The following is a 16212-nucleotide window of genomic DNA, read 5'->3' as shown; positions in this document are numbered from 1 at the left end:
CTGAGCGACTTCACATTGTATGTGTTGTTTTAGCCTTTTTGAGCATTTTTTATGGGTTATGTGACAAATATTTAGATTTTTTTGTGCAGTACAGACCATCCAAGATGTTTGGACTTCAGTTTTGGTGAGTGAAGTTCTGGTGATGATAATGATGGTGATGATTAAATGCAAAAGGTTGGATAAACACATACCAGAAAGAGATGAGTGAAGATGAAACCCTCAGTGCATCATGGGAAGCCCCTATCAGCCTAGACCTATTGCATTAGCTGTTAACTTGGCCCTTAGCACTCTAGCCTCTTATCCATATAAGGTCACTTCTGATGTTGAAGCTAGACAATGGTCAAAAACCAGTAAGTGTCACATGTCTTTGGTTTGGACACACCGTCTATCCTTATGTCCTCCTCGCTGCTGGATTTCCTGCTGTACTCGTTTTACAGCCAAAAATGTTCCTGAAGCTCATCTGTAGTGTCCTCTGCTGCTTAACTGAAATGTTGTTTGGTAGTCTGAAATGTGGCCCCCAAATCTGTTAATACTGTGATGCTGCTGTGACAGGTCTGAACGATATACTGTCTTCAGCACTGTGTAAATTGTATTTGTTCCACAGCAAAAGAAACATTTTAAGGCCCCAAGGTAGTCTGAAGGGTAGAAAATGTTAGTTCATGATAACAAGGTTGGTGTTTTCATGAGTAATCCTTGGGGGAGAAGAATGTTTTCTGATAAGCAACAATTTGGTCTGACTGGCTGTCTTGTGCTTTGCGTGTACAGCAAACAGTAAGCCCAGCTGTTTCCAGTACATGGTAACCGTGGATTCTTTGATGGTGGTGTCTTGTGGGGGAATTTTGAGTTTTCCCTCAAAGTGAGGGAGGGAGGAAGTGACTGGAGGCTTTTCTGTTAAACAGAAGTATTGCCTCTTACTTGGACCTGAGAGGATGTGGCCTTACATACTTCAGCCTGTTGTCGTGTTTGAGTGATGCTGCTGATTTCTGAAAAAATCCAAATGACACATCCTGAGAGATGATATTTAACTGGGGAAAACTTCAGCTTTTAAAGCTGTGTTTATATTGTAATACTGATTTTCTTTTTACCTCTGAAACATGCCCTCCATGCAGTAATAATTAAAAAGACTAAAACCAAAACTTAAACAATAAAAACTAAACTGAAAGAAGGAAATTCACTCTGAAAAGTGAAACTGAACTATATTAAAAACAAAAAGTCAAAATAAAACATAAAATAACTAATTAGGAAAACCCCCCCAAAACAATAAGAACTCTGGTTTCTGTGTATATTTTCAGCATGTTCAGCTCTGGTGAATAACGTTTGCAGTCTTTCTCAGGCACTGTGTTCTGGTTGCTGTTACCAGTAATTCCAGGGTAATGTGCATGTGTGTACTTGTGTCTCTCAGGGTGTGGCGGGCGCTGGACGTTCCCAGGACGATGCCATGGTAGACTACTTCTTCCAGCGGCAGCATGGCGAACAGCCCGGCAAACATCGCTGGCCCACTGGAGACAACATCCATGACAGCCAGGTGTGTGTGTGTGTGTGTGTTAATGTTGCACAAGTGGCAACATACAGCAGAGACATTAAAGGAATCAAATTTTTTGTTAGTGACCTGGTAACACTGCCAAAGTTAAAGAGCTGCCACTGCTGTTATAACCTCTACAAAATGCCTTTGTGTAGATGAGTTAGTGACACAACCTGATCAGCTGTCATGTTGTCTTGTGATGCAACATACATCATCTTTATTACACGGCGGTGTAACCATCGGTATCCTTGCATCTGTCCATTGCCAGCTATTTCTTTTTTTTCACAAATCCCTCCAACTCTTCCACGTTTGTGAAAGTTTCGGGGCGTTTTTTTCATTTCACCCGATGCATCTCTCTGCACCATCTTTTTCAGCGTCCTTAAACACAGTGTGGTGATAAGTATATGTGCTAAAAGGGAAATAATTTCCTTGTAACTAAAACTCTAAAGTAACTAACTCATCTGCACAAGGGGCTTTTGTTGAGGGTTTAGCAGCCGTGGCAGTTCTTTGAGTTGAAATGACAGATTTAATCTCCACAGCTTTCTCAAAATGATCACTAATATATATCTATTTTCTTAACATGGTCCTGATAGTCCTTGATAAGTGTTAGCTGAATGGACAGTCTCATTTGCTTTCTGTTTGCAGGTGCGCTCCATGGACGAGCTGAACCATGACTTCCAGGCTCTCGCTCTTGAGGGACGCGCTATGGGAGAGGTGAGACAAGAGTTGATGAATCAGGGTCACTTATTGTGAAGAAGATGGTGACCTCAGCCAATAATGAAGCATTGAGGCTGGTTGCTCATGTTTGCACTTCTAAATTTAGGTTGAAATGAGTGCTTCTGACGAGGGCAGACGCCGTGGATCAACACTGCGACATTAAACCGCCTGCCCTGTATTTTGTAGCTTGGGCATTTGGCTGAATAGAAACATGATGGATTACCGGGAGTGAGTCAAACTTGAATAGCAGGAAATCCAAGAGGAAAAAAAAATAGAAATGGATCAGTTGCTTATGAGCTAAAAGCGGTGTTGGGTTGTATTTTTTGAGACTGAAAAGCTCTGAAAGCCGAGAAGAGATTGAGCAGAGATGCTTATTAATTCGAGCTCGTTGGACCGGCTGTTATTTGTTTTGTATTTTGCACTCAGTAAGTCTGTTAATGTTGGGCCAGTGCCTGCAGTTAGTTTTGGCTTGCTTGATTACTGTTTTGCTGCTATACACTGTAATATATCAGTAGTGAGAGTGACTATTAAAAGCTTACAAAAATGACTCTGTAATCTTTGTTTTTTAACTATAAATGGATTTTTTTGCCCCCTCTAGCCAGAAGATGCACATCAGATTAGTTTCAAAAGTTTTTTTTTTTTTTACTGTGAAAAAAAGAAAACTATCACTGGGTGTAATAAAAACCGAGGAGAGATGAAGATAAACAACTGAACTGCTGATAAGGTGCAAGAATTTCTTTTGAATCCAAGCATGAAGCTGTTCCCAGCAGGAACATCGAGCTCCTGTTTGTTCCTCTACGCTAGTTTTTGTTGCTGCAGAAGCAGTTTATGTTTTTGATTGACTCATCCAGTTAGAATGACCTGTTCTTGTTTGTTTTTTCGGGGGGGTTCAGTCAAGGGTCGAAGTACAGATGTTGCTGGAAACACAAGAACGGACTGTTTGCAGCAACAAAAAAAGAAGTTTGCCCATTTGTAGTCTTTGCCATCTACTCAGAGCTCTGCTTGTACAAACTTCCTGTTCTGTATGGATTGATTTTTAGTTTGCCTGTTCTCCCATCTGCCAGCAATATCTGTGTAACCTCATCATTTCTTTTGCCACCTGTTTCATTTCTTCATTGTCTTGTGTCTCTGCAGCAGCTGCTAACTGGTAAGAAGTTCTGGGAAACAGATGACTCTGGGAAGGATGGACCAAAGGGGATCTTCCTGGACCAGTGGAGGGACAGTGCATGGGGGGCTTCAGGTATTTGCCGTCCTGGGATCTGTTTGTGCCATGGCTGTAGGGAGAAGGTTGGAGTGAATGCATTTTTTTCCCCCCACTTAAGCACAAAAACGACCAAAACAATCACTGTCAGGTGTTTGGAAAATATATATTTAGTTTCCTGCCAGACTCAAAGGCTGATGTCAGAGTGAGATCTCTTGTGTTCTCCCAGATCATGTCGAGATCTGAGATTCCTGTTGTATCAAATTAACACAGTGTGGTTATTTCTGTAGACGGGATGACAAAAGAAATATCCCGGCTTTTTACAAGTCATCTGGCGCACCTCGTACATCATGTCTGCACCGGGAAAAAATGCTGACGCGTGTTAGCTCATTTCTAGAGTGTCAAATACTCACTGGTTCATGAAAAAAAGGGAAAAAAATCATTTTGTATTCTAATTTTTTTTTTATGAATTACAGTCATGTAAAAATGCTTTTCACATTACTCTTTGCAGTCTTGTGAAGAAAAAAAAAAAAACTAAACACACCTTCCATAAGAATTAAGTGGGTCAGGAACAGCTGGGTGCTGCTATTCAAATGCACTTAACAGATCAGTAACACGTTTTGTCAGTTTGCTTGTCTGGAGGATTCAGGTGTGTGTTTGCACAATCCTAGCAAATTCCCCACCCCCACCTACCACCACCACAACAATGCTCAAAGAAAGTAAGCAAAACCCAAACAAGCGCTACATTTTGGTTTGCAGGCCTCAGTTAGTATGTCACGTTAGCAGAAAAAGACTGAACAAGTTTGGCATGATTTGGAAGGGCTGCCAGGAGAAAGTCTCTCTCTAAAGCTTTGCAAATTTGCATCTGAACAAACCACAAGACTTCTGGATCAAAGTGTAGATGTTTGGCTGTAATGCACAGTGCCTGTTCAGCAAAAACAAAATGCAACAACAGGACAGTAATCCCAACCACAAAGGTAACTCTACAACAGAATGAGTGAGGTGGGGGAAAGGAATGAAGGCGTTGCAATGGCCCAAAGTTCAGACCTCAGCCTGATTGAAATGCTGTGACAGGACCTCAGGAGAGCGTCACAAACAAATGCCCACAAACCTCAATGAACTGAAGTGTGGGTGAAACCCCCCTCCCACAACGGTGTGAGAGACTTCGGGCTATTTCTGCTACAACCTTGTTAATCATAGTGTGCTTAGCTTTTTACAGGGCTGCGTAGAGTCCTGTGAAAACTGAAAACGCTTTCAGACAATATCCAATGAATAATTGAGTTGTAACACATTGATTTGATGTTTTTGGTAAAGCTGATGAGTAAATGAAATGAGATAAATTAGTTAAAACTTTGAGCCGTTTCCACATATGCACTTCAGTTTCTGTAGAATCAGCTCAGGAATATTTCTACAGATATTTTTCTCACATGTCACATGGCAGAATTTATGCACGCTATACCAGTGAATGTACTTCACTATTAGCCATGCTATTCACACATCTACTCAATCCAGCATGGATTTCATGCAGGTTTTGTTTTAGGGAGCTAGTAGCTGTTGGATGAGCCGGCTAATGTCTGATGTGACAGCATCAGAACATTTTCCCCGTACATTTCTGTTAAGAGAGGTCTTGGAAAGTTCTGGTGCACGTGTGGGAATGGCTGTATCAGATTTATTAGCAACACCAAAACTTCCTCAGTACATAAATAAAATGAAAAATACGGTAAATAAAAGTGATGTGCAGTATGTAATGAAACTGGAACCTTCCCCTTTGCCAGTGCTTGTTTCAGCATGTGGTTACATGCGCTCTGCTGTATGTGTGTGAGAAGCTGCCAACAGCACTGATTAAGTTACTGAAATCAGCCATAGTGCCTACTAGGGTTGCCAACTCCCTGAAAAATAAATAAGGGACACCTCGTGGCCAGGGCCGGGCAACCCAGTTGTCTTCACCCTTCCCAGTGTGGTAGCTCTTTTTTTGTGTGTGTGAGAAATTATTTTTTAACCATTTGACTTGAATTTGATTTAAGCAGATGCATATTCTTTGTGATATGACCATATGGGAAACAAATGATCATTTAGCCATTTATTTTTAGCTCAAAATGACAACATTAACACAGTAAAACAGGTCTCTTTCTTAAACAGAAGCCTGTCATGCTTAACTTTTGAGAATATAAGTAAATCTTTCTTTAAAAGAACTCTGTCCTGCTTAACTTAAAATAATAGAAAACAATAGAAAGAAAAATATTCTTGTAACAGTGCACATTTAGTGCATTTAGTACAATTGGCTTCAGTTGAGGTATTATTTCAGCTTTTCTAATGCTAATCAGCTGCTCCTGTTTGTAAACCCGCTTGTTCCCATGATTACGCACCTTAACTCATCATCATTATTCATCTATGTATTACTTTTATGTATTATTCATCTATTTGTTGTAATCATCCATCCTTGCAGTTGTTTATTACACAAAATAAATGATATTATCACACTTCTGGCCACATAGCGCTGATATTCACCGCACATGCCCATATTAACCTTAACCAGAGGGTTTAAACAACAAACCAGTGTTTACATACCATATCTGCTTCTGCCGTGGCCTGGTGGACAAAAAATTGGTTAAGGGTTCCCCGAGCTTTCACGCCCCTCATGTTCTTCTTGTGCCCACCACTAGAAGCATGCCTATGGAAAAAGTGCGCCGGCACACAGTGCAGTGCGCTTTATAGGTGTTATCGTGCACTTTCCCAGCCAGGTGTTTTCCTTTTCCCAGTCCTCCCTGTACTTTTGCAGCCTTTTTTCTTTTCTTTCTCTGAGGGGAACAAACATTGCTGCTCTAACGCTGGGCTCACACTGTGCGATTTTTGGCCCATTTTGAGCCGATTTTTGAGTCGTGCGACCGATTTTGGCCTTCATCGTGCATCGTGTAGTATACGTGGGGTAACGAGAAGCGATTAACACCTCACAACCAGCTCCCGATCATCAATCGCTCGTGAGGGTGTCACCACAGCCGCTCACACTGCTCATGCGCAAACACGTAAACATCGGTGAAAAAGACGGCGCAGCACGGCTGTGCAGCGTGTGATCTGGACACAAGTGATGGAGGCACTTGTAGAACTTTGGAAAGCTCATCCGAGCCTTTTCGATGTGGCATCACAAAATTATCACGACCACAACAACCTGAAAATAGTTGGATTTACACTACTGCTCAATCACAGCTGCCTGATCATGTTTTTCATTAGCAATTTAGCAAAGTTGATGGTGGTGTGTCTGTGTGAGTGAAAGACAGAGAGAGCGAGCGACAGATTTTCTGTTATAACCTTCATGTTATGTTGGCACAGTGTGAGCACTCAGGTCGCATCAGAGCATCGGGCCGTATAGTGTGAGACCTGCATCGTGACCTGCAAACTTCTAATCCCTGCGAGTCAATCGTGCAGTTTGAGCAAGAGCTGAATAACGTGACTGAAAAAAATCGCAGTGTCTGCCCAGCTTTAGGTGTACTGTCGTCCGAGACTTGCACCGCAGTGTCGGCGTTTGTTTCCCTGTTGGCCATGCTTCTTGTTGTGGTCATCTGTTGTCTTCCGGTATTTTCTCCGCAAGCGACCTTTCCTCGACCAATGAGATGAGCGGTAATCTGAATTGTCATACTCGAATTGTCATAAGTGTGCTGTCAGCTCATTGGTCACAAAGCAGGAGAGGGGCTGGGAATTATGTTTTCAAACAAAGCGTTAATTCCATTAACATTTATAGACTACTTTTGATTCTCACTGTATTACGGGACAAAGTGCGTCCCTTATTAGCTCAATACGGGACGTGTACTTTTGTTTCTAAATACGGGACGATTCCGTTTTTTAAGGGACGGTTGGCAACCCTAGTGCCTACACAGGCCCAACGTTGAGTTTAAGTTACTCAGATTTTGTGCACTGTGTGTAAGTGGATTAAGATTATTTGATATTGCTGATATCCTAATTTCTTATGAATCTATCAAATACATCAGGAGCTTTGTTATTTCGCCCAGCACATCTGTAACAGCTGAACATGTTGTTACTGCTCCGGATGATCATTTCTATTGAAAAATCTTCAAGCCATCTGTTTTGAAAACTGCTACTTTTTGCTTGCACAGTTTGCTGAGTAAATGTGTCGTTCTCTGTTCCTCTCACGGCAGATCACTCGGTGTCTCAGCCAATCATGGTGTCCCGTCGGCCAGGGCAAGGTTTCCATGGCGGTGGTGAAGTCGGGGTGGGCTCTGTGATGTCTCCACGGTCTGAGAGCGGAGGGCTCGGGGTTAGCATGGTAGAGTACGTTCTGTCCTCCTCACCGGCTGACAAACTGGATTCCTGTCTTCGAAAAGGACCCTATGTAAGTGTCATTACTCAAACACTTCTGTTTCCCCTGATCATGCTAACTGTAACTGCCACACACGCCCATTGTGTCATTTTCTCCCACTGACAACGTGTAGTTTTTGTCAGTGTCACTTTGTCCTTCCTGCGCCTTCCTCTGTGTGTACAGCAGAGGAGCAACACTGTGCATCTGGTCTCATTGTATCATTTTCTCTCCGTCACACAGGGTCAGAGGGATGGAGAGGTAGAGGAGGAAAAGAGGGAGAAGCCAAAGACGACGTTTGAGGGAGAGAAACTAAAAGAGTTAACGGAAGGTGAATCTGATGTGATCAGCGATGTCATCAACCCGAATGGGCTGCCTGTACAGAACGGCCTCGACGTGGACGTCAAAGAGTTTGGGTAAAAATCTGCGTGACACAAGAGGACACACACCCACACCTTAGAGAAATGATTGGTACCCTTTAGATATTAACCGAACCTCTGCTCCATGCAGTCGCCCCCCGGGCAGCATGCCGGCTCCCGGCCCAGAGGGTGATCTGCTGGGTGGTCCCGGGGGCGTAGGGCCTGAGGGTTTGACACCCCTGGGAGGTGGCGGAGTTCCCAAACCTCCTGATGACTTTTCTGGCGTGGAACAAGGTGGTGTTACCATGGACCCCATGGAGTCTGTGATGGAGCCGCTTCAGTTTGACTACAATTCTCAGATGCCCATGGACTCTGCACCCACTGTGGGCCTATTTGATTACACTAACCAGCAGCAGGTAAGATCACCAGACAGAGGAGTTATTTAGTGTGTGTTAACAGCACTCAGCTCACCTATGGTTCACCTTTCTTCATGCTGTTTGCAGCTGTTTCAGAGAAACAATGCCCTAGCAGTGCAGCAGTTAACAGCAGCCCAGCAACAGCAGTACGCACTGGCAGCCGCACAGCAGCCTCACATTGGTAAGTGTGTCTGTCTAAACTGCATGTCAGATGGTTGTATGGCTTCACGCACGCATTATCTTTGAACTACCCAAAAACAAACAGTCACATGCATTTCATGATGATTGGCCAGCTTCTTCTTCTGGTATATTTGTATTCGTAGCACAGGGTTTCCACTAATGTTTGCAAAGCTTGACCCCCCGGCTCGGTGTATAGACTGGCTGTTTTTATTGTTTGTCTTTCAGTTTAAAATAAAATAATGCCTTAAAGATTGAGATTTGATTAGTAAATATGACATCATTGCGAGTCTCTTAAGTAGTTATGCCATAGCTTCACAACAAGTCCTGTGATTTTCCTTCATGTATTATGTAAAGCCCTTTTGCCCTGGTCCACCTTTACCCTCCTTGTGTTGTCCAGGTCTGGCTCCAGCATTTGTGCCCAATCCTTACATCATCAGTGCTGCGCCGCCAGGGACAGACCCATACGCAGCGGGCCTAGCAGCAGCAGCTACACTCGGTGAGACGTTCTTCTTTTTAGACGCGCTGTCACCTCCGTTTAGATTTCTGTTAAATGCAAAACAAAAATGTAATTTTCATATGTTGATCCATAAATATGGACACTGTTGCCATATCTCAAAGCTACTTTGTGTATCTCTTTGTGTCTAGGTCCAGCAGTGATGCCCCCCCAGTACTACGGTGTGACCCCCTGGGGTGTCTATCCAGCCAACCTTTTCCAGCAGCAGGCTGCTGCAGCCAACAGTTCAGCCAATCAGCAGGCAGCAGGCCAGGGCCAGCAGAACCAACAGCAGGTCAGTTGACTGTCCGACAGAAAACTGACACACGGGCTCCCACCGGCTCAAAATATTTCTGTGAGCGCTCGTCTCTCATGCCAGTTTAAAAAGTGCATTTAGACAAAGACCTCTTCATTGATTATTAAATGATTATAAGCAAATCAGGGAACTGCTACTTGTTCTTCTCCCATTTGTGCGGTTGAGCTTTGTTTCTTATTCTACACGGAACAAATTCAGAATTTTGCTTTTCTTACTTTCTAAAGGTGATGCGTGCTGGAGGAAATCAGCGACCTTTGACCCCTAGCCAAGGGCAACAGGGTCAGCAAAATGACCAGCTGGTGGCAGCAGCAGCAGTCAACTCAGCCCTCGCCTTTGGGCAGGGGTTAGCAGCAGGAGTACCCGGTGAGTGCAAAACTATAAACAGCTCAGTTATGCGTTACTGCCGCCCGTCATCTATATGAAAGAAACATGTCAAAATCTTCTTTCTCAGGGTATCCAGTATTGGCGCCCGCAGCCTACTATGATCAGACAGGGGCCCTGGTGGTCAACACGGGAGCCAGGAGTGGCCCCGTCCGCCTCATGGCCCCCGCCTCCGTCATCATATCGCCTTCTGCAGCACAAGCAGGTAAACTAGCAGCTCACTTGGAGCGTGTGGTCAGAAGCCCAGCCTGCCTCTGTTGCAATAAACGAGACTGTCATGCACACAAAACAGCAGATTACATATTGTGGCCTTTAACAACATGTTCTAAATGTCCCATCTAACCAGAGCACGCAATTATGGGATTGTGACTATGTACTTTCAAGTCTGGACTTAGATTTGCACAAGGAGTTCCCATGAAGGGAGTGTTACTGAGTTTTAAAAAGCAAGGTTTACGTCACTGATGGAGGTGATTGAAAGCATTGTTAGGGAAGTAAAAGAAATCAATCTTACGATTATCTTCAACGACGCGTTTACTTAACACAATATAAATTTTTTGTTGCTTTATGAGATGATTGACTTGGATTGTTTCCCGTCTCCAGTTGCTGCTGCAGCAGCCTCTGCTGGTGGTGCCAACGGCGGTCTTGGTGGCGGGGCTAACGGTCCTTTCCGTGCCATGACATCCCAGCAGCCTCAGCAGCAGGGTGGCCCCGGTGGCGCTCTGGGAGGAAGTTCCTTCTACGGATCCTCGTCCCTTAGCTCCTCTTCCCAGAGCTCCTCTCTGTTCTCACAAGGCTCTGCCCAGCCTGGACCAGGGTCTGCCTCCTTGGGCTTCAGCCAGCAAGCCTCATCCTCTCTCGGTGCCACTCTGGGGGCCACGCTGGGAGGGTTTGGCACTGCAGGTGGGAATGCACTCTTTCCACATGATATCTTTGGTTCTTTTGGGGTCTTTTAAAATAAATCTAAGTGACTTGCCAATCAATGTTCCCTCTAAGCTGCGCGCGTGCGCAATTGCACAGAAAATCTGCGTTGCGCATAGAAACAAAATCTAACCTGAATTGAAATTAAAATGAATACTTTAACAATTCTGTTTTGCAGTGTTAGTCAGTAAGTGACTGGCTGCTCCCGTATGGGATTAGAACGATGCCACCTTATCCCATAGTCCAGCCAATGATGCGATTCACATTCGTATATACACAGCTAATCAGCGTCGTCGACAGGCTATGACAGCGTCCTTATGTGCCGACACCGGTGTTTTAGCTAGCAAAGCGGCGTGGCTGATGTGGAGTGAAGCCACGTTAATAACAACGTGTACAACCATTGGAGATGTGAGCAGGACAGACGAACAATTGATGGAAAAAGTGTGAACTTTATACCAGTTTTTAAATTATGTTGATAGGCCGCGTAAAACCAGAGTTATGATAAAAATTTCTGCAGTGTTTTTTTTTTTTCCTGAATACTATCGTTGTTTATATTTACTGCGGGAAGAAACTGTAAAAACTGCGTTTTATAAGGAAAATGTTCGAAAGCACTCTCCGCCTGTGAGCAAAACCAAAATACCCCACCCTTTCCTATTGGTGGAAAAATGTAGCATGTCGATCAATCAAAAAATGATATGGTAACGTGGCATCTAGTTGTTTAGAAAGGGGGGGAAGTTTTAGGAGTGACAGCGGTGTTCTGAGATGTGAGAGATTTGCAAAGTTTAGCGTGTTTGGAGTCTAAAGTTAGTGTGTTGTCTTGTGTAGTTAGTGTGTAGTGTAGTCAATAGTTTTGTTGTGTGTGTCAGAACAATGAGGCGACTGCTGAATGTTACAGGTGTTACAGGAGTGATACATCTGCTGTTGTCAGGCCTGCAGGTATCAGACTGTTGTTCTCCTTTATAGTGGAAAGAAATTATTTTTTGGAGTGGCACAAATAATTTGTGTGGCATCAAATTTGATGCAGAACAGCTGATTGTTCTGTAAATAGTTTGAAATGTTTATTTAAAAAAACGCCTTGGCTACAGTTTTAGGTAAACGGCTACAAAAAACGTTGTTGTTTGCGTAACTCAGTTACTTTTTTAAAGAAGTAACTATATAATTAATTGCCCAGCATTGTATCATTATATACTGTATTTTGCAGACAGAGAGTTACAGGACTCTCTCCCAGACCACAGACTCATAATACAAGTCAGAGCTTTATAAAAGAGAGAGAGAGAAAGTTTTGTTTTCAAAATTGGAGTTCAAGTTATTTTTACTCCCAATAGTGTTAACATGCTACACAGGTCATGAACAAGATTTGTTTACATTTTCATTGTAAGTGGGCTAAAGCAGTTAATTAAAAGTAGTCTAACATAAATGTAAATGCTGTAATTTGATTATTTTAATAAACCATGTAACTTTGGATGGATTCGATGCTGGCGTGACCACAGTGCACACGTCTGCTGTTGCTCACAGTGGTCCAAGGGACCGCTCAGGGAGTTTGTGTGTTCGCTCAGACACATGAAAAATTAGAGGGAACATTGTTGCCAATGTATAATGTAGCTGTGAGTAGTTAAACTGAATAACAGTTACTGATAAATACAAACAGATAACCTGATTGAATTCATATCTTTGTCTCCCTCTAGTGGCCAACTCGAGTGGTGGCAGTGGCTCAAGACGGGACTCATTGACAGGCAACAGCGATTTGTATAAACGCACACCTTCCAGCCTCACCCCGATTGGTCATGGAGGATTTTACAACGGCACCCTGGGCTTCAGTCCATCCCCTGGCCCTGTGGGCATGCCTTTACCCAACCAGGGGCCTTCCCATTCCCTCACACCTCCACCCTCCCTGTCCAATCACAGCTCCTCATCCAACCTCAATCTTGGTAAGCATCTTTTCTCTGGATGTTGTGTTAATTAGGAGTGCTGCTGGTTTATAATGATGTTTTATCAGTTGATGGTTTCTTTACTTAACTTACCAGAACTTTTTTTAAAGCTTTACAATAATGTAAACAAATATGCATCATTTAGAGTTTATTCTAGTAAAAGATGTGTCTGGCTTAATTGAGAAGCGGCCGTTGTTCAGTTTTCCAAACTAACAAATGGAGCTGAAGATTTGTACGGCAGCATGTTTTGAGGGACTAATTATAAATTGTGTCGCAGTGTTTTGTTTTGCGTGATTGACAGTCGGCAGAGTGAATTTTAATGCAAATCAGTGTTGATGGAATGATAATTAAACAAACTGACAGTCAGGGCGAGGCTTCATTATGACTCGGATGGATTACCTAGCTGTGGCATATTCATTCACATGCATCAGATTTGTCATTCTGTACAGATTCAACCAATCAGAAAGAACTTCTTTGTTTTTGTTTTTGTTTTTTTTCAAAGGAAGGAAACAAGCGTGCACTGACATGCTCAGCTAGACACCAAGTTTATCTAAGAACACAGGTTTTTGAGTAGTAATATCTACTGCTCAATTTCAAGGATTAATTCCATATATTTTCAGCTAATTCTGTGTCAGACAGGCTGAATGATGTTCATTGTATAACTTGCGTTTACTGTTGTAGTACCTATTGGTACTTATTTGTGTGTGATGTATTTTTAGGTTCATATTCTCTTCATTTGACTTTGTGACAGTCCCCTTTCTCTCTGACGCCTCAGGAGGCCTGACCAATGGCAGTGGGCGTTTCATCTCCGCAGCTCCAGGAGCCGAGGCCAAGTACCGCAACGCCGCCAGCTCGGGCTCCTCCCTCTTTTCCCCCAGCAGCCAGCTCTTCCCATCATCACGGCTACGTTACGGCATGTCGGACGTGATGCCATCAGGCCGGAGCCGCCTGCTCGAGGACTTCAGGAACAACCGCTATCCCAACCTGCAGCTCCGAGACATCGCCGGCCACATCATGGAGTTCAGCCAGGATCAGCACGGCAGCAGGTACGTGTGGGCAGTTACCTCCAGTATAAAATAACACCTTTGAATTCCCCCGAAAGTCTGTCCCATGAGTAATGGCAGTCAGTTGGAGGCCCCAATAACTGCAGGTTAATAGGATACCACACAACAAGTATGTGACAGGATGTGTTACTGTGAAACGTCAACTTTTAGGCGTACCACTAGTGCCAGTTAAGTTGTAATGAAAAAGTAGACACAAAAAGTAAAGTCTGTCTGTGGCTGCGACTAATGATGTGCTGCACGATTAATATACCAGCCGCTTTAGCAATTAATCGTTCGCAGTGGGTGTTTGTAGACTCTGAAGCCTCCAGACTGTTCATTTTGTATTACCAGCAGTTTAAACACACCAAATCATCGCTTGTGCTTGAATTTCAAGTAATAACTTGCAAATTTATCAGGCCATTGAGTCTATTTGTCTTTAGACACATTAACTTATACAGAGAATTTTTAGTAGACAGGACAATGAAGACTGGAGAGAGAAGTGGGACGAGGTCGTGGGTTTAGCACAGGGGGAGGTCACCTTCTCAGCCAGGTGAGCTGTAGCAGTGCCCATCGATAATGTACTTGCATGGCAGGTTTATTTCTCACATATTGATCTCTGACAGTTGGTGTGTGACTGAAGAGTCCTTTTCAAGAGCAAAATTTACAAAGTGCTTTTCAATACAGAGTAATTAGAATTAAAATGGTATAAATCGATTAAAATAAATAAAGCCACGTCTGAAACGGTGCATCCTAAGCTTCTGTTAAAGTAAAGGTATTAACAGTGTCAACAGATCTTAGGTCACTGGATCTATGTACAGCCAACATGATTGTAGTGGTTCACTGATGTATGGAGACATTTGAACGTGTTGTGCTATGAAGTGATCACCAGATTTTTAAATTGAACCCTAAACTTTATGAGGAGCCAGTGTAAGGAAGACAAAATTGGCGATTAAGCTCTTTAATTTCATGAAGTAACCTCTATATTAAACATTGATACTGACAGAAAAGTGTTGTCACTGAACCATCACTGCCCGACACTGTGACGCAGTCCAGACATGTGCAGACTTTTCTGCTGAAGTCATCTGTGAACATATCAACATGCCCGATCTGCACGTCCCAGACAATTTCTTTCCACCATCTCAGTCTGTTTTATCTCTCTCCTCGCCGGGCATCCATCTCTTCACCTCACAGGCTGCTCACTTCCTTCAGCTCCCTCTTTGGACCGTCTCCACTCCGACTGTCCCTCAGGTTAAAGAAACTGGAGCACTTCTCTCTCAGTTCTGTCTCAGGACATCTGTCTCGCTTTATTGCTCTGACGTGTTTGTCTTCATCTCCAGTTTCATCTAAACTTTGTAAATCCCCTTTATGCACTTGGTTGATTTTATGAGAAGAGTCTGTGTATTTTCTCATGAGGCTTGTATACATTGCAGACAGGAAAAAGAAGAAGGGGGGAAAAACAGAACAAAAGATGTTTGTCGAACTTAATTTAAAAGATATACTTTTATTCATCCTCGTTCTCTATTAAAGGTTTATCCAGTTGAAATTGGAGCGAGCCAGTTCAGCAGAGCGCCAGCTCGTCTTCAGCGAGATCCTGCAGGCGGCCTACCAGCTCATGGTGGATGTTTTTGGGAATTACGTCATCCAGAAGTTCTTTGAGGTGTGTGTGCAGTTGATGCTGTGCTGCGTGTGCCTTTGAAACACCAACGTTAAATTTATGGGAAAGTCTCAGTCGATTATTCTTCAGAACCACGCCTAGCTTTAATAGCTTCTGTAGCCTGTCTGATTTTGCTTACATGTGTGGTGTTGCATATTGTCAAAAGGATTAGAGGCTCATTTTGTTTGTGCGTTTCAGTTTGGCAGCCTGGACCAGAAGCTGGCTCTCGCTGAGAGAATCCGAGGTCACGTGCTGTCTCTGGCCCTGCAGATGTACGGCTGCAGGGTCATTCAGAAAGCTCTGGAGTTCATCCCCTCGGATCAGCAGGTTATTGTAAGTACACTTGTGAGCGTGTAAACATGACCCTAAATAAATCTATCCTGTCACAACTCTGCTGCGCTTGGATTTCTGTTGAAGGCGGGGGGGAAAAGGGGGAAATATCCTAGTGTCCCAATTTGTTAGCACATCTATTATCCACGTGCTGATAATTCAGCTGTGAGTGAGAGCACATTGCTCATAGATAACACATTTCTATTTATACAGCAGAATGCAGCATCGATGAAGAGGTACGCTGAGCTTTTATGTTGGCGCTCCCTTGTGAAACAGCAGGCTCCTTGTATGCACTCTATCATCAGCGTTGAATGAAGCTAAAGACGCCACAGTTTATATGCAAATGTAAACTGGTGCTATTCAGATAAAGCTAGAGGAATATCAACAGGAAATAATTTAGTTTGAAGTCAGTGTTTTAGGATAGGGTCTCTCTGTGTGTGTATGT

The 16212-nt window shown here is 43.4% G+C and overlaps 1 protein-coding gene across 5 annotated transcripts in view; it reads left to right on the top strand.

Annotated features, from left to right (window-relative positions):
* pum1 (pumilio RNA-binding family member 1) overlaps window positions 1–16212 on the top strand; it is a 29767-nt gene that overhangs the window by 6628 nt on the left and 6927 nt on the right. Inside the window, exons 3-18 of one of the 5 annotated variants that reach the window (XM_080863415.1) lie at window positions 1403–1525; window positions 2168–2236; window positions 3377–3479; window positions 7592–7785; window positions 7993–8165; window positions 8260–8524; window positions 8612–8705; window positions 9102–9200; window positions 9350–9492; window positions 9738–9876; window positions 9965–10099; window positions 10495–10794; window positions 12498–12740; window positions 13516–13786; window positions 15311–15440; window positions 15636–15770. In XM_080863415.1, the coding sequence (XP_080719541.1) occupies window positions 1403–1525; window positions 2168–2236; window positions 3377–3479; window positions 7592–7785; window positions 7993–8165; window positions 8260–8524; window positions 8612–8705; window positions 9102–9200; window positions 9350–9492; window positions 9738–9876; window positions 9965–10099; window positions 10495–10794; window positions 12498–12740; window positions 13516–13786; window positions 15311–15440; window positions 15636–15770 (2616 nt within the window). Of the gene's footprint in view, window positions 1–1402; window positions 1526–2167; window positions 2237–3373; window positions 3480–7591; window positions 7786–7992; window positions 8166–8259; window positions 8525–8611; window positions 8706–9101; window positions 9201–9349; window positions 9493–9737; window positions 9877–9964; window positions 10100–10494; window positions 10795–12497; window positions 12741–13491; window positions 13787–15310; window positions 15441–15635; window positions 15771–16212 lie in introns of all 5 variants that reach the window. The other 4 variants (XM_080863412.1, XM_080863414.1, XM_080863413.1 and 1 more) reach the window with 4 other exon arrangements.

Source organism: Rhamphochromis sp. 'chilingali' (assembly GCF_963969265.1).
Source record: "Rhamphochromis sp. 'chilingali' genome assembly, chromosome: 17".
NCBI lineage: Eukaryota > Metazoa > Chordata > Actinopteri > Cichliformes > Cichlidae > Rhamphochromis > Rhamphochromis sp. 'chilingali'.
This window is presented reverse-complemented; position numbering and strand designations above follow the sequence as displayed.